We start from the raw sequence: 18,591 nt of genomic DNA on the forward strand, positions 1-18,591 counted from the left end.
ACCTTGTTCTTTCCCAAAATGTTGCACCTGGAACTGAGAAAGCCCCACCCTAAACTAATCACCCAACTCTAACAGAACACTGAGGTTGATTTGTCTACCACAACAACTGCTGCACCCCCTAATGCAGCCACTACACCAGCAACCAGCTCAGGACCAGCACCTCCAGTGGCAGCAAGGCCAGTAGAGCCAGCACCACCAATACCACCAACAAGAGGCAAGGGCAGGACCATCCGAAGAGGAAGACACCCAAACTCAACAGCACCTCAAACTAGGGTTGCCAGCCATGATGCAGGGTCTAATTGTCAGATTCCAGCCACAACAACCAATGTTGCAGGACCAAATACTGGGCCTGGGTCAATGTCACAAGGTCCTTTGGGTAGGCCCACTCTGCAAGCCCAAAATTCAGCATCCTCTAGGCCAGCAACTGTGACTAGGGAAACCATGGCAGCAGCAAGCCCAGCCACACAGAGCAGGTTCACAGGCTTCATGCCCACCCCATCCTTGAAGAACAAAAAGCCTTCAGCAAGCATCAAGAAGTGACAGCTCTCTTTCTTGAGTTTTCATTTTGTTTTTAATTTCATGTTGGACCTGATGTAGATACTATGCAAGTAAATGCCATTATGGCATGTTTAGTTTTTAGTTCCATGTTGCATAGAATTTAGTATTACTAGTTATCAACATTACTGTCATTATGCCATGATAGTTTTTTGGGGCAAAACTTTTGTTATTTTGGGTCTGAGGTATGTTACTATGGATACTTATGGATTATGTTTTCATGCTGTGAGACAGGTGTTTTTATACAGCTTCTGTTTATGCCATTTCTTCATCAATAGCTAACCTATCTTATATTTGGCTTGCTCATAATTCAAAAGCAACAACTCAGTCACAGAATACTAATAAGAGTGCATCCATTAATTCATCTCAATTACAATTAGGAGAACATTACAAATAAACAAGATTTCATTCCTAAAATCTTAAATTTGACCATTGTCTTCCTACTTAGCCATACACAGCAGACTCAAAACCAGATTTAACCCAAGCAATACACAGATAACAATCAACAAGAACTCAACCCTCTTCACTTGCTCCTTCATGTCATTAACCACAGGAAGCACCATCATCATCCTATCCCTTTCCCGGCCATCACTACCCTCCTGGTTGATTCTGCTTTTATTTTTTGGGTCTGCTATACCCACCATGTTGCTATTTTCCGAAGAAACTTCTCCATCCACACATTGCTCTTCAATTTCATCCAACCATTGAAAATACCCACAACGTCTTTGTGTGTTCTAGCATGGCACAAAAATTTCATGAGTCAGAGAAGATCGAAAAGTAAATCTGAAAAGTGGAGAAAATAAAGCCAGGAAGAATGCATCATTTCCTCACGTAACATCAACATTTTAACCTTACCTTCCACAGAGGGCAACGTAGAAACCATCTATCAGGGTTGCTACTTGTCTTCGACTTCAACGGAACCACCGGAAGGGGACAAAAGCAACACCCATCGTAGAGTTTACTACCTACTCTAGAACCACCATCAACGTCGAAGGCCATGGATGAGTTCTTTCTCACGGTTCCACCTTTTCCACGAGCCCTAGCTACTTGCATCTTTCAGATTGGGATTGTGCTCTACGACAGAGCAAGGAGAGCTAATTGGGTTTTAGGGCAAAATTAATTTGGGGCAAAAGTAATGTTCAAATTAGGTTTAGTTTATTTTCCAAGTAGGATAAGAATAATTAAAATTAGAAATTCCATCTAATATAACACTAACCTTGTCAGCAAAATTCGGCCGCCACGTAAGCATCGTACTCACCGGAGCTATGTTCCGGCAAGCTCTTGGACACGCTTGGCAAAATTTTAAATCATTCAGGTACCTTTTTGTCAATATCAATAGTTGGGTACCAAAATGTCAGCGTTTGAATCTTTCGGATACCGAATTGGTCATTACCTCTTAGATAAACCACCAACCTCTAAGAGACTTTGTATAGACCACGAGAACCATAATCGATGAAGCAATTCCTACCTCACAGCAAATTGAATTTAAATACTAGTATTGATTTTTTTTTATAAAAAAGAGGGTAGAATCCTTACCTCAAATAATTTGAATATTAATTTTCAACCAAAAAAATTAGGGCAATAAAAATGACACGTAAGCAAAGTAAGAGACAAGGTCATAGTCTTAATAGGTAACTTAGCAGAGGAATCTGCATTGGAGTGCTTCCCTAATTAATAAATAAGCTGTCAAATTTAAAAAAGAAAAATAAATTAGTTATTAATAGAAATTAGAAATTAGACAGGAAGGAAACTAAGAAATAAAAAGGAAAAAATCAAATCATTTTCCATCTTCACTGTGCTTGAACATGAAATTTCTTCCCTTTTTCTTTATTTGTTGTTGAGTTCTTCTTCTTCTTACCCATTTCTCATCTGACATATCTAATCTAAACTCCTATCTTTCCGCTTCCGATTTCCATCTTCCAACCACCAAAGGAAGCTGCTTTCTTCTCTTCTTGTAGCTGCTGAAGCTTTGAAGTAGACCCAAGTCCCCAATTGCTTCTTTGCCTCCAAAAGGAGTTTCATTTCAGCTCACTAAGCGGGTTTCTTAGGTGCCCGCCAAAAAAAATGGCAAAGCGTGGATACAAAATACGTATCCTTTTTTTCATTATAATTTTGAATTTTAATCGGAATTCGGAAATGAATAAAGTTAGCTACTTGAGGTTAAGTTTCTATTGAAAACCTGGGTCAGGTGTTTCGTTTCCTTACATCTTGAAAAGTAGTTTGTTTTTCTGCCTTTTTAATTTGTTTCTTTCTTTGGAGTTTCTGCTTTATTTGTTTTCTGCTAGAAGTTCTTACTTTTGGTCAAAAGCTTAATTTTTTTAAATATTTATTTTTAATAATTATTTCCATCTGTTTGATTGCCAAGGTAAGTTGGTAGAGTTCTCATGTTTGTCTTTGAATTCTGTTTTTCTCATGCTTTGCTATTTGAAACAATAAGCATTTTTCTTTATAATTGTTTAAAATCAAGGGGAAAAATTGTCAAAGTTGCACTTTTATTGTTTTTTTAACTGTTGACTCTGCTTATTATGTGTTTGATAATGTGGTTTTCCTGAGCCAATAACCGTAGAGGAATTTGTGGCTCATGCGGGCAGTGTAAATTGTTTAAATACTGGAAAGAAGAATTGCCGTCTTTTCATTACTGGAGGAGATGATCACAAGGTCAATTTGTGGACCATTGGCAAACCAACTTCTTTAATGGTCAGTGTGATTTGCTGCCTTTGTTTCTCTTGCATTTTGATTCCTATATATGGTTACATTATTGCTGATATGCACTACTTGCTTAGCTTGTTCATATTAACTATTTAGTGTTGTTATGTATTCTAGAACGTTTTATCATCTATACATTCTTTTCACCCTCATTGGATTCCTGATCATGACTTGCGTGTGCCTTTCTTTCGATGGAAGCAGTGTCATGTAGCACATATAAATGTGACCTAACAATGCTGTGTTACTGTAAATATATGCAGAGCCTGTCTGGCCATACTAGTCCAGTTGAATCTGTGTCTTTTGACTCAGCAGAAGTGTTAGTTCTTGGTGGAGCATCATCAGGTGTAATAAAGCTTTGGGATTTGGAAGAATCAAAGAGTAAGTTCAGTAGTTTATGACATAGGCTGCATAACATTATAGAACATGGACTATAGGTCAGGACAATGGAAACTTTCTTATCAAAAGTTAATAACTTGTAAGCTTAAATGCAAGACCCTATAATGAAATCTATATGAATAGATATGAGAAATAGCATCTCAATCTTATGTTATTGGGGACAATATAGGATGAGGATCTCCAACTTTTAATATTTTTCCAATATGCCTCTGATATGTGTTATTGTTCTTTAAGTATAGTGGTTCGTAGTGTTGCTGGACACAGATCCAATTGCACTGCTGTTGAGTTTCATCCGTTTGGTGAGTTTTTTGCATCTGGTTCCATGGACACTAATCTGAGGATTTGGGACATCAGAAAAAAGGGGTGTATTCATTCATACAAGGGTCATACCCAGGGCATTAGTACTATCAAATTCACTCCAGATGGCCGGTGGGTAGTTTCTGGTGGACTTGACAGTGTTGTGAAGGTAATAATAGATATGAACTTTTGATGTACTATAGCTTTCAATAGCTTTAACTTAAGCAGTTTTTATATCAAATAAACCATTAATATATGTCACTAACAATGTACAGGTGTGGGATCTAACAGCTGGAAAACTCTTGAATGACTTCAAGTTGCATGAAGGACCAATTAGGTCCATAGATTTCCATCCTCTTGAGTTCCTTCTAGCTACGGGTAATTTAGCGACTCTAATTGACTTTTGGACAAGTGAGAGTGGTTGATGCTGTTATATATGCAATATTAATGAATATAAAATGATCCAATACCCCAACTCAGGGCATTTAAAATATAAAATCATATTAAGAGTTTAATAATTATATTATCAAGATCAAATCATGGCTAGGCTGCAATTTTCAGTTTATTTATGATTGTGTGACCATGGTTCTGCCTTCTTCTAAGCCTTTTTTGGGCCAGTTTTAGTATTATTCTTAGCATTTTTAATTCCCTTTTTGATAACTTCCATGTTTATTTTAGCTTCCAAATTAGGTGTAGCGATCATCATTGTATAAATATATCATGTTTAGATCTATACAGCAAGTAGCAACTTTTGGAATAAAAATTTACCAATGTTACTTGAAATGTTAGTGTTTGGGGTATTAACATGAGGACTTACTCAATTGCTAATCCTTGGTTCATGTTAATCTCTCTCCATCACTGTCTTACACTAATCCTATAGTCCTATTTGTTGTAATTTAATTGGGCCTAAAAGTATAATTGCCTTTCTTCTAGGATTTTGTAATGTAGAGGTTCTGGGTTGCCATGCAATCTTTGAGCACCAAGGAAAGTAGATTTTTCCCCTCTTGAAGTCCTCCAAAGTAATGTATTGTGGGCCTGTATAATGTATGTTAATATTTCCCAAAATGTCAATCAATCCGTTTTGTTGTTGTGCCTTTTGTTTTTAAGAGTTCTGCCAACTTCTTTTGTATACTAGTGCAAGTTACGGAAAAAGTAGCTATTGAAATTTGCAGGTTCAGCTGATAGAACAGTGAAATTCTGGGATTTAGAAACCTTTGAACTGATTGGTTCTGCCAGGCGCGAGGTACTTAAATGTACTTAATTTTTAGTTTCTATTCAAAAGGAAACAATTATGTCCATTTATGTCATAATTTGTGCCTCTCTCTGTCTCTCTCTGTCATAAATATAAATGTCATTGCTTTAAAGTTATGTTGCTTCTCTGAAACATATTATATTACTTTAAATTAGGCTACAGGGGTGCGCTCAATAGCATTTCATCCTGATGGAAGAACCCTATTTACTGGACATGAGGATGGTTTGAAGGTAAGAGATTGTGAAAGATAATATAATGAAGAACTTGGATAAGGATAAAAGAGTCATGTATAATGCCGATATGATATGTTGCAGGTGTATTCATGGGAGCCTGTTATCTGTCATGATTCTGTTGATATGGGATGGACAACACTTGGTGACCTCTGTATTAATGATGGGAAACTTTTGGGGTGCGCATACTACCGAAACTCTGTTGGAGTCTGGGTAGCAGATATATCGGTAGGATTGTCTTTTACTTTAGATGATGATCTCTCTGCTATAATCTTGTATCTATCTCACTTGTTTTGCTGTGTAGTTCCCCATTTGTGAACCACTTGTAATGAAACTGATTCTGTCTGATTTTTAATTTTAACGTGTCAGCTTATTGAACCATACAGTGATGGTTCCGGCTTGGATGCCAAGACAAGTGAAGGCATGGAGCACAAACTTAATCTTAAGGAAAGTAAACAAGAGCAAGTAGAGGTTGATGTGGGGCCAACTACCAGATTCCGCAGTGTATCCCCTGATGAGTCAAAAGAGATCAAGAATATATATATCGACTGTAAGTCGCTGACCTTTTGTCTTCTCTTATTTGGTCTTCGAGTACTGCAACACTGTTAATCATTCGCGGTGTGTTTCTGAAACTGCCAAATTTTATACATTTCAAGATTTTTCAGAAGTGTCAAGTGATAACTCTTGTTGAGTTGCTTAACTTGATGGGTAATGCTAGGTAGACAAAAAAAACAGCCAGAACTTGCCTTATTTAGCATTCATTAATTGTCGCAACAATTAATGAATGCTAAATAAGGCAAGTTATGGCTGTTTTTGGCTGATTTTCTTTGGTTACCAAACATTTCCGAACTTGATAGCCCAACTTGACCTATTGGATCCTTTTATAACTGTAAGCTATGTAGTGGTTTGTGTCTGTGAAGGATGTCTGTAGTGACTCAAGGCTAGAAACTTAACTTCTACATGCATTTATGTGCATCTAATGAATGCTATTTTCTTACATATGAAGCTTCTGGAGGGAAACCGATTACATTACAGAGATCTGGATCTGTTAATTCCCAAAGAATAGATATTCCAGAGGAACCCAAGGAAATTTGTAACTTTGGAACACAGAAGCCAAGTTCTGCAGCAGGAGTTAATGTAAAACCAAATGAACAATTGCTCAGAAAATCTTTTGTTGTGCCAAATGTTGTACCTCGCGATGTTCCCGATGTTAAGGACTCAGCAAAATCTGGGGAAGAGACCATCACCTTTACAAAGACAAAGCCTGGGATGTTACTTAAACCAGCTCATACACGGAGAGCATCCACAGGCAGATTTGATATTGATAAGTTTTCTGATACTACAAGTAAATTAGACAGTGCAAAAGATACCAAGTTCCAGAGGAATTTAGGATCTCAGAATGAAATCAAAGAATCTTGCCAAGATAAACATCCTATAAAGAATGTTACAGAAAAGTTTGACAAGACTATATCTCCACAAATATTTTCTGATCAGCCAAAACGTAAGTTTTTGTCTCTACTTTAAAGTGCTGACATAATATGTAGATCACTCAGCAAAGATATTAAGTGTACTTAGACTTATAAATAATTCAAGATGTTAGTTTTGAGTCTTGTGACTCCTCTAATCTCTACTGATCTTATCTTATATTTCAGGTGATGAATCTACTCCTCGTAATGAAGAGAGTAGTCCGGTTAAATATATCAATGGAGGTTTGTAATCCCTTGTAAGTTAGCTTTCTTTAGTATAAAAGCCACTGAAAATTGAATATTCTTAGATGTGTTCTGGCAGTTGCTGTTGTACATGGGAGGACCCGTTCTCTGGTTGAGAGGTTTGAAAGAAGGGAAAGAATTCAAACCAATGAAAACCAAACCGACATGCTCCTTCCAACTATAAATGAAGGGAGGGAAAAAAGTCACAATGAAGATCATGTTAATCCATCCCCCGCTGTAGTATTTGAGAAGAGGGAAAGAAGTCAAATCATTGAAGACCAAATTAATGTGTCCTTTCCAAAGAGTCAAAAGGAAGATCAAGTTAATGCATCACCCACCATAGTATTTGAGAAGAGGGAAAGAGTCAATGAAGTTCAAACAAACAGGTCCCTCCCTACAAGATATCAGAGGAGGGAAAAAGATCACAATGAAGATCCAATTCATGCATCTCCAGCTGTAATATTTGACAGGAGGCAAAGGATTCCACTCAATGAAGATGGGAACAATATGAGCTCTATTTCAATCACAACCTCTGAAACCGATAAGTCTCCCAACAAACTGGTAAACCTCCAGCTCATGGGAATTGGATCATTAGCAAGTATTATTGCCCTCTTTGCTGAACACCTATTTCATGGAAATTTGGATCATTATCAAGTGTTATTTGTTACCATGGTACAAAAAGTTTAAGAAAGGAACGAAGAATTATTTAAAAAAGTATTATTTTTTTTATTCATATTTTTATTGATTTTTTTTTTTTCTAATCCTCTTTGATATTTTCCTGATTTTGTTCCCTAATTATGATATTCTAATATTATTGCCATTATTTCTGTTTTAGTTTCCTCTGTCCCAATGTCTATTCTCTTCTATAATGTATAAATGAGGAACCATATGTCAAGAAAGCATGTGAAAGTTCAAACTTAGGCATGAAGCCCTTACTCTTACAAAATTTTGGTTAGGTGTAGTTCCACCAAATCATTTTTATCCTCATGTATGATATTTATTAAGCAGTCGAACCACCTATATGTAGTTATACTGAATCCTGTTTACCCTTGTATGTTTGTCAGAAAGTTGAGCCTCAGTTATGCAGAGGGGATTCAAAATCTACAAATGAAGGGGAAATCATTGAAGGTCTGATGGAAAATCATGATGTAACTTTGAGTAATCTTCGTTCACGCTTGACAAAATTACAGGTAACTTTAACTAGTTGTTGCTTTTAATTTTATTAGTTTGCTTACTAGGTCTCTACTAGTTACTATGTCATTCGTCGATTCTGTATTATTCATTGCCATGGAACTTATACATTTGGTTTTTCTGGTATGCTTCACAGCATCAAAGAAAGAAACATGAGAAAAATTGGAAACTTTGTAATAAATGTTACTGACGAATTAGTGGTCATAATGTGTATTTGCAGGTGGTGCGGCATTTTTGGGAGCGCAACGATGTTAAAGGGGCCATTAATGCTTTGAGGAAGTTGCCAGATCAATCTGTGAGTACTTTTTGAGTGTCTCTTGCACTTTTGTTGACTTGATACTTGTTTTGTGTCTAATTCTTCTAACTAGAAATTCATGTTTTTCTTATTGAATATATAGTTTTGAAAATAACTTCAATCTGATGCAGGTTCAAGCAGATGTTATCAGTGTCCTTGTGGAGAAGATGAATGTACTCACCATAGATTTATTTGCTTGCTTGCTTCCTGTGCTCTTAGGCTTGCTGGATGGTAAAACAGAAAGGTAAATTTACATTATATTTGGCCGCGCTTTAACACGCCAGTCATGATCTGAATAATCAAGACTGGAGATTGAAATCTTATCTATAGACTGATGGATGCTTTTGTAAATTCATATATTATTTTTCTGGTGTTAATGTGCAGGCATGTAAAGTTGTCGCTGGATATGCTATTGAAGCTTGTAGCGGTTTTTGGTCCAACAATTCGTGCAACTGTTTCAGCACCTCCCTCTGTTGGGGTTGATTTACATCGAGAACAAAGGTACTGTCGATTTTCACTCGATATTTGTTTAGTTATCTTGTGTAGTTTGTGTGGCAAGTAACTGAGTATTACTCTTAAAATGTTGAGAACAGGCTAGAATGCTGCAACCAGTGCTTCAAGGAATTGCAGAAGATACAAATGATTATTCCAATATTGATACGGTAATGAAGTCTTTATGTCACATATATATGTGTACTTTTTATAGAAATAAGTGCCTTGGTAGTGTTGGTTAGAAATTTGCATGATTTTCTTTATTAATGGATAATTTAGATATACATAAAAATATTATAATTTAAGTATAAATAAGATACTCCAAGAGTACTGTCATGTATATCTTTACTAGGATAGACAATTATGCATTCTAATTTGTTAGGATAGTAAATTATGTTTTTTAAGATATGAAACTATCCTGCAAGATAGTGAAAACCATAATGAGAGGTTCCTTTGGCCTTGTATTTTGCTGCAGGAGGGGTGGCGCATTGGCCAAGTCTGCCTTGGAACTGAACCTAGTTCTTCAACAATCCTGACTAAAGATGTTGAATGAGGTTCAACCAATTGAAGAAGGAGTAGCATTGGCTCAATAAAACTCTTAAGCAGGAGTGTGTCACGTCGAGATATTGAGATGGTATCCTACAATTTTGTGTCGGTGACTTGCCCATTTGCTGTCATCGCCGGCTTTTTGTTAATTTCCGAGCTTCAGTTTAAAGAATTAAGAGACTTGAGGAAGAAGGCACTTGTGGATATTGGTCTGCAACAGTTCAATCAACTGGTGTTGGCTATTCCTTGTATGTACATTTTGTTTTCTCAATTTGTTCATTTGTGATAGTGATACTACTAAGTACTAACCCCTGTATAAAGTATCAACGAACTTATAGTAATGTGCATATTCCTATGTCTCCTGTGTATCTCATATTCAATGTTGAATGAAATGAATCTTCAATTGTTTTTATTCAATACATGCGTGGACTGTAATCTTCAATGAAATGCAGCCCGAGTACTTTTGCTCTTTCCCTTATGAATTGGGCTTAGGCCTTTCTGGTTTTCATCACCAAGGTCCAAAATAATAGAAAAAAATGTTATTTTTTATAATTATAAACAATTTTGATATATTCTCTAACTTTCATGATAAGGAAAGAAATCTAACATTAAGAAAAAAGTTGAATTAAAATATAAATTTTAAAGGGACTAAACTAAAATGACTGGTATTAGTTTATTAGTTTGGTTTTATTTTAGGTTTGCCCTTCCACTAAAAAAACAGGTCAAAATCTAAGGAGGTTAAAAATCAAACGAGAGATTTAGATTTTTTAAAGTTTAAATTTTATTTTTAGAGAATAAAGTGTGATCTCTAACTATTTATTTTATAGGTGAAATCAAAAATAGATATGAGAGAAATTATTTAAAAATAGAAGATCATATTTTATCTTTTAAAGTACAAATTTAAAATTTAAAGGATTCAAATTTCTAAATAAAAATATGGTGAATGTAGGGAGGACCTGATTCTCATTTTTCACAAAATTCCACGTATAAGAAAGAGGAGAGAGAAAGAAGCCGTAATTAGGAAAAACCGAAAAATACAATTGTCAATGCCCAATTTGGCTTATCATCGTCCATTGTTTTTCCCCGTTTGATTATGTTTTTTGTTGGGAACTTCTCATAAAATTCAAAAGTTCAAACCTTTTCTGTTTCAAATAGAATCCCTCAACTCCCTCATCTCACGCATACTCCCCTAACTAAACTTACGTTTTTTTTTTACAACAAACCTCCAACCCAAACACACCAAAAAAAAAAACTTAAACACCGGAAAACAACCATTTATCCACAATTCTCGCCGGAAAATCACCATCCCTCCATTCCCAAATCGCAAAAATTAGTTTTTCGACCGTTTTCCACCCCAACATCCACTTTGGTTCCGTCTCCGCCGGTGGTTGTGTAGCCGGAGAGGGTTCTGTCTTCTGTCTTTCGTTTGCGTGGGCGGCATTCGCTAAAGTGCGCCTGGTGCGCAGGATAATATTCAATATTAAATAAATAAAAAAAGAAAGGGACGGAGGCGGTGGCGGTTGGTTTGATCAGAAGCGTACACGTGGACGGCGTTGATGGGGACGGAGTTGATGGGGAGGACGTGGGGCACATGGGAGGAGCTACTCCTCGGTGGGGCCGTTCTTCGCCACGGGACCCGCGACTGGAACGTCGTCTCCGCCGAGCTCCGAGCACGAACCGATTGTCCTTACTCTTTCACCCCTGAGGTAATTCAATTCAAATAATAAATAATATAATTAATTAATTCATTTGAATTTTTCTCTAATTAATTAATTAGAGATAATTAAACAAATAATTTTTGTTTTTTTAACACTTCAAATCCAGAATTCGTTGTTTATTGTATTGTTTCGGTCACCAGTGTGCTTCCTTACTTACTCGTTTGGAATTGGAAAGAATATAATAATTTACATTTTAGTTATTATAAAAAGAAAAAATAATTAAAAGCATTAACTCATCTTTTTAATTTTTAAATAAACAATTTCTTTTTTGTATGTTTTTGAAAAAAATAATATACATGTTTAAATTTTATTCATTAAAAAATTAATAATAATTAAAAGGAAGAATTAGAATCCCATTATTACTCTTATAAAAAAATGTTTAATGTCTTGAGTGTTATTACGAAGAAAAGACTAAAAAGTTAATTTTATTTGTGTATTTATGAAGCTGCCCGCACGGTCCAGGAATCTTCTAGTAATTTTTTTTTAATAATCTATCAATATTTGTTGAAGCAATATAAATAAATAACCTTATAATCTTTTAGTCAACGAAAATTATTTAGCTCTGGGGGTATAAATGGAAACCCGTGTAGATTTAATAATAAAGGACTAAAAGCATGCAATTATCAATTATGTTACGTTGTACTAATTCGGATTATGAAGCATAACGGCTACGCTGGTGTCAGCCATCTCTGTTGACTCATTAAACTAATTTCTTCCTCTAATAATTATTAAAAATTGAAGTACTGGTCTAATCTAATAACAAAAAGTTAGATATATTCAAGTAAGTGTTTGACTTTGACCCTTTAATTTTGTGGGTCCAGTTGTATACGAATAAATCAAAGATTGTGACACCGTAGACCATAGTAAAATTCTCGTACATTGCTAAGTAAGGAATATAACAGTAGCAATAACTATGTGGACACAGAATATAGAATTTAAGAGAAATGATTGGGTGGACAACACTTTCACTTTCACCACTTTCACTCAACTTTTTTCCAGAGTTTTGTGGTGTGAATCATGTGATCAATTAAGAATGCCCAAAACCCTTTGGACCTTTAAAAAGATACACTTTGGTATAACAAATTTAGGTGTGAAGTTTACCCTTTAAATTGAAAGGTGACAACATGAAAATTATAGTCCAGAACGGTAATTAAGTCAAGAATTCCGCTAGAGAGCCAATGTAGTATCTGTTCAATGTATATAATGAGCTGTTTATTTGGTCTAATATGAGTTAAAAAATGAACATCCAGAGTAAAATACTATTAATTTCTCAAACACAATACATCCATATTATCTAGAATAACCATTCGGATACAGGATACATCCCTAAACCTCAATTGTACACATTGTACATATACTCCATTGGCTCTCTATACTTCCTCTTAAGTCAAATATGTCAAATTATCTAATAGGTCTTACTTATCATCTTTATACGAAGACAATTTTATCTGAGTAGTCACCTAAAGTAAAACATCTTTGTTGACAAAAATTAATTTCGATGAGAATTTAGGTAAGAACTTGTATTGCTGAGAAGTGTTTGGTTTTCTAACCTCAGTTCACAACCAAAACATATGAAGGAAAAATATTTGGCAATTTTTAATTTTGATGTTTCTATATTACTTTTGTAGGTATGTAAAGCTAAGTATGAAGACTTGCAACAGCGGTATTCTGGGAGCAAGTAAGTAGAATCTATGTTCATTAGGTTGTCAACATTGCATAGAAATTGTATGCTGTGTCTCATTGAATGTTTTTTTTTCAGGGCTTGGTTTGAGGAACTTAGAAAGAAGAGAGTAGCGGAGCTGAAAAGAGCTCTGGAGCTATCTGAAGATTCAATTGGGTTAGTTGCATAGAAATACTATGCTCTGTGGCTGGCTTCCCAGTTTTCGGGTATAGTTTACTCAACATGTTTGTTTCAGGTCTCTTGAATCAAAGCTTGAATCTCTCAAGGCTGACAAGAATGAGAAGAGAGATGATTGTCGTGTTGAAAATAGCTCAGGTAGTCCGCAGTTACGCGTGCCTTCACTGAAACTGGAGAGAGTTGAATCTTCGTCAAAGGACGGGTTATCTGCTGGGAGTTTCACGCACGAAACCAGGACAAACTGGTCACCTGATTGCCAGGTTCCAGCTGTGTCCGCGGAAGATATAGAGACTATGCCTGAAGTTTCACGCTCTACCGAGCTGGGCAAAGTTTTGGATGTAGATAATTTGGCATGTGCGATATACAAAGGACAGCTGGCGAGTTTTAAGAAACGGCGAGGGAAGAGGAAGAGGAAGGATTGTAGTAAAAACATTAAGGAAGCAAGTGTAGAAGAAAGTGAGTTATTAGATTCAGCTGATGTTGTGTCCTGGTGTAAAGAAAGTTCTACAAGCAACTGTGGCGAAGTTGCCAAATCTTCCGGCATAGATGATCATAGTAGAAATTTGAAAGAGGATAGGGCAGAAAACTTGAGGGAGATTTTAGATTCTGTTTTTGAAACCAAAGGAGCCTCTGCCTTCCGACGCAGACTCGATAGTCAGGTAACTCATCTAGAGTTAGTTTTAAGTTTCTCAACATGTGATGGTTTTACTTCATTTCACTAAATTACTTGTGCACTGCTATTTTGAAAAACAGAAGAGAGGAAGGTACAAGAAAATGATCCGACGGCACATGGATTTCGACACCATAAGGTCAAGAATTAGCAGCCAAACGATTAACTCCACGATGGAACTCTTCCGAGACTTGCTGCTACTCGCGAATAATGCTCTAGTCTTCTACTCCAAGAGCACTCGCGAGTACAAGTCTGCTCTAGTTCTAAGAGACATTGTCACCAAAAAATTGAGGGACAGGAATAGTTCAAAGCCAAAGGTTACTACTACTACTATTGACAGCAAAGGTACCACCCAAGATAATGTGTCCCTTAAATTACCTGTGCATAATCCTCATGTGAAACCAAGAAGCGTGCGCCCTGGTAACAGAAAGATTGTTGCAAAGGCAGTTGGTAATGATGGCAGCAACTCGGTATCCGGGGTGTCACAGGCAGCCAAGAAACCGAGTAAAGCCGATTCGCCACCTTCAGTGGAATCATTACCTGTCAAGAAGAAAGCTTTTGGTAGACCAAAGAAGGTTGGGCGTGGGAATGGGGCAGGTCAACGGCCGGCCGCCATGCCGGTGAAGGGAAAGAAAAGAGTGAGGACAAAAGGATAGTGCCCAAGCTCAGGTTTTTAGCTTAATAGTTGTTCATCTTTTGTACAAAAGATTTTTTCCTTCTTGGTTAGTTTCTATTTGTTTACATTGATGTTAGCCTTAGGACAAAGAGTCATCAGGGTAAGGTGCAGATGGGAATACTAACTACGTCAAAGTTCAAACATACAGAGAAGTTTCCAATTAAAGTTGGTTTCTTGTGATCTTTGCCATTGTCTAACTCCTTTGTAAATTGTAGTTAAGAATTTTGTTTTGTAGCAAAAGTGAAGTGTACTAGTCTGATGAATGGCAAAGTGGCTTAGCTTATTATCTATTATGGTTAACTTGGTTTGTTTATAGCAACAATGTGATTCTCGATTCATCATAATCATTATATATACACTAATTTAATTATTCCTACCAAAATGACGACACATAATTAAAGTTTGCTAGGTTCTGATAAATGGGTTGCCCGGTATCTTCCGGTTCGATAAGTCAATGGCTAATTTATCGTGAATCTAAACTTCATTTAAGGATCTATCGTTAGCCAATAGATTAAGGATCTATCGTTAGCCAATAGATTATTTATGTAAGAGCGTTCATGGGCTGGGTCGGGTTTAAGTAGACCTAGACCTGGACTTAAAAGAACAACGGGTCTATTTTGACCCGACTCCGAAGTGATTCGAAAAGAAAACGAGTTAAACCGGGTTGACTTGATAAAACATTAGTATATACAAATTTGTAAATTTTATATATTAAAATAATAAAATTTTACTTTTAAAAAATAAATTGAAAAATGTTATATCATATTTATATCAAAATAAATTATTTTGTTTATAAGAGGAAGAAGAAGATATCACTAGTAAAGGCAAGTAAGAGGGAATCACTAAACATGAATCCTACAGACTCATCAAGTTCTTCCCAACTCATACATCACTCTACCTCTTTGAGTATAGATCGACTATCCACTAGTTTAAAGAAAACTTTAAGCAACAAAATTGACCAACTAGTAGAATTTACTCATGTTCCAGAATACTCTCGAACCCCAGCCACAGAATACCCTCTTATAAGTCCATATTCTTTCTACCAAAGACAAAAGAAATCAACTCTCACCTCCATCCTCCATCCGCCATCTCATCCACAAAAACCCTTCTCCTCCTCCCAAAGAAGTCATCCAATCCTCCCACCTACAACAGTGTGGTCTAAAAGCCACTACTGTTGAATAATACATAACCTTGGAAATCCCTCCAGAACACATTCAGAGTTACCAAAATCAGGGCTACACTCATCTGCATCTAGGAGCAGTTAGGCTGATTCTCACTCTCCATGGGAGAAGATCCCTTCCTATAACAGCCAAAGTTGCTCTTTTAGATACCACCTTTAAAGAATACCAGCATGCATTGATAGGAGCATTAGTAACTACACTCTCAAATGCAAGTGTCATCCTCACTATAGCCCCTAATTTCACCATGAGGCTCTCAAATCCTACGATATGTCAAAGGCTAAAGATCCAGATACAACTGGTTGGAGTGATTCAAGATTCTGATGCTGAACAAGCCACCTTGCACCATCAAGTCCTCTATAGAGTTCAAGATCATGCCCTTGATCTTAATCTCCCAAACACTTCAGGAGAAGCATTATTCATGTTCACAGATAACACAAGAGGACCAGTAATAGTAAACATTCCAAGAATGATCACCACTGATGAACTTTCTTCTATCATTCCATTGGAATGGATTACTGATTATGAGAAAGCTTTCCCAAAAGAACAGGTTGATGTCCATACTACAGTACCACCAACTATTACCCATAATAGTGATGGAACGGTGACTACTATTTTTCATAGACCTGGAATAACCAAACAAACTTCACTGCGGGGACCATCTTTCAGAAGAATTAGCATGATATCTCCTGTTCAGGTGCAAACAACTCATGACCGACATGATCCACCAGTGCATTTTTATGAGAACGGAAAATCTGTTTATGTTTCTCATATAAATGGCCATTTCATTTGGGATGTTGATCCCTCCATATGTGATTCTGACTGTGATTGTGATGACCAATGGAGTGACACTGATGATGAAGAATATGGGAGAAGACAGAGGAACAAGAAAAAGAAGAAAAAGTTATTTCCAACTCCTTGCTCTTTTAAAAGACCTGAGCCTCTTGATGATGCTGGAACAGCTCCAATGGTCAAAAGGAGACCAATGCTCAAGAAGACAAGATTGTCCATAAAAGATTCTATGGATTATCTTTATCAATCAGTCAATACTATCCCATGCATTGCCACTCTCAGATCCTATGAAGAAGAATTTCCACCTTTGGTGACCCAGACTGATGAAAAGAACATCACTAGAAGACCTTACGTGGTTCCTTAAGGAATTACTCCACATGGACATCAGGCAACAACTCCTCAGGAGGAAGTACTTAATTGGCATACAGACAATGCAGTCAGCCAAAATAAAGGCTTACTCCGAATTGATCACACCCTTGACATTCTTGTAGAAAGAACTGAAGGCCTTTTAGCACATATAGGCTCTGTGGCAGAGCAGGTTGCTGAACTCAGAAATCGGCTATCCACGCAAGCTTTTCAACTTGATCAAGAGCTCAAGACCTACATTGACAGTAGGTACTTCGGTCCAGAATTTCACAAAAAAATAGGGAGCTAGATCAAGTCAAGGCTCAACTCCGACAAATTGAGATGGACAAAGACAAAGCAGCTGTACCCCAAGCACTGACTATAGACCCATTATCCATGTATCCTAAACCATACCCTACATATTCGCCTATTTTGTTTCCTCCAACATATTCACCACCAGAAACTCCAGATTATGATTCCATTTTCAAATCCACCTACCATTTAGCCAGACAAACAAACACCAAAAAATCCATCTCTCCCCAAGGACGAAGTTATTCATCCCAGTCACAACCTTCTCATCAACCCAAGCCTCATCCTCCTTGGAAACCAGGAAATTTCTTCAGAGAAGAAAATATTCCTACAAAAGATAAAGGTATCAAAGAAGGGTCGCCTGCCCTAGGTCGGTCAATTAATATGATCTCTTTGGATAATCAAGCCCACAGTGAAGAAACCATTGAGGAATCTGAAGAAACCATGGAAGAATCTGAAGATGGGACTACTGAAACCAATGTAGAGACAGATGACTGGTCTGAAGAAGACTACAAAGCAGACCTTTCAGCAATAGCCATGGTCAACCCTGTAGAAGAAGAAGAAGAGGAAGAAATAACCTCTGAAAGAAATAAACCAACAGCTTCATCCAGCCAGACACAGACAGGATCCTTTAAAGTTAAAACTTCTAATAAATGGTTCATCTTTGATGATATCCCACCAGCAAGGTACAGAGAAAGGTTAAATGAATTCAGTGCCTGGATTGAAACTACCATGGTCAATCCAAACCTTACAAGTAGACAAGTCCTTGCAGATTTTATAAATCGGATGACTGGTAACCTCCGAGAATGGGTAAGAAACCTGTCTGAGTATGAAAGGCTCCAGCTTATCAATGGTACCTCTTCACAGTTTCTAGGAATATACACCAAGAATTCCTGGGACATTACAATCATTCAGAAGAGGAATTCTCAAGAATACTTTGAAATGAAGTGTTGTTCACTCAACAGAAAGGACTTGGAGAAACACTACAAGAAAATGGCTGCTAAATATTATCCTCTAGGAGGAAATAATAATCCGCCACTTAAACAAGTCTTTATTGCATCCTTGCCAGATGAACTCCAGCCAGAGCTACACCGAAGGATGATGGCTTTGCAAGGAAGTGGCTACCACTACCATTGGAGAAATATACCAATTGGCTCTAGCCGCTCTTGACAAATTGTGTGAACAACAGTAAATGTTCAAACAGCTCAGCAAAAACTCGAGCAAACTCAAAAGAGCATGCAATAAATCTTATTTGAAGATCAAATGCAAGGAGCCAAGCACGTGTGACTGCAAGCCAAAGATAAAGAACCATTGGCAATAGCCAACCAAATCATTCCACCAAAAGGCATTCAGAAGGGGCAGAAGGAAGCAAAAAT

The 18,591-nt window shown here is 36.8% G+C and overlaps 2 protein-coding genes across 2 annotated transcripts; both read left to right on the top strand.

Annotated features, from left to right (window-relative positions):
- Nucleotides 1-2,348: 2,348 nt before the first annotated feature.
- Nucleotides 2,349-10,086, top strand: LOC130955686 (katanin p80 WD40 repeat-containing subunit B1 homolog KTN80.1-like). The gene is made up of 18 exons (XM_057882608.1): nucleotides 2,349-2,644; nucleotides 3,122-3,252; nucleotides 3,522-3,639; nucleotides 3,897-4,123; nucleotides 4,230-4,332; nucleotides 5,127-5,197; nucleotides 5,362-5,436; nucleotides 5,521-5,664; nucleotides 5,806-5,986; nucleotides 6,443-6,937; nucleotides 7,089-7,145; nucleotides 7,225-7,706; nucleotides 8,210-8,335; nucleotides 8,557-8,631; nucleotides 8,763-8,875; nucleotides 9,016-9,132; nucleotides 9,225-9,293; nucleotides 9,599-10,086. The coding sequence occupies exons 1-18, from the start codon at nucleotides 2,620-2,622 to the stop codon at nucleotides 9,657-9,659; spliced, it is 2,670 nt and encodes an 889-aa protein (XP_057738591.1). The 5' UTR covers nucleotides 2,349-2,619; the 3' UTR covers nucleotides 9,660-10,086.
- Nucleotides 10,087-10,659: 573 nt separating this feature from the next.
- Nucleotides 10,660-14,891, top strand: LOC130954590 (uncharacterized). Its single transcript, XM_057881349.1, has 5 exons — nucleotides 10,660-11,375; nucleotides 13,016-13,065; nucleotides 13,147-13,224; nucleotides 13,304-13,904; nucleotides 13,999-14,891. The coding sequence occupies exons 1-5, from the start codon at nucleotides 11,226-11,228 to the stop codon at nucleotides 14,569-14,571; spliced, it is 1,452 nt and encodes a 483-aa protein (XP_057737332.1). The 5' UTR covers nucleotides 10,660-11,225; the 3' UTR covers nucleotides 14,572-14,891.
- Nucleotides 14,892-18,591: the final 3,700 nt, after the last annotated feature.

This window comes from Arachis stenosperma, chromosome 10, assembly GCF_014773155.1.
Source record: "Arachis stenosperma cultivar V10309 chromosome 10, arast.V10309.gnm1.PFL2, whole genome shotgun sequence".
NCBI lineage: Eukaryota > Viridiplantae > Streptophyta > Magnoliopsida > Fabales > Fabaceae > Arachis > Arachis stenosperma.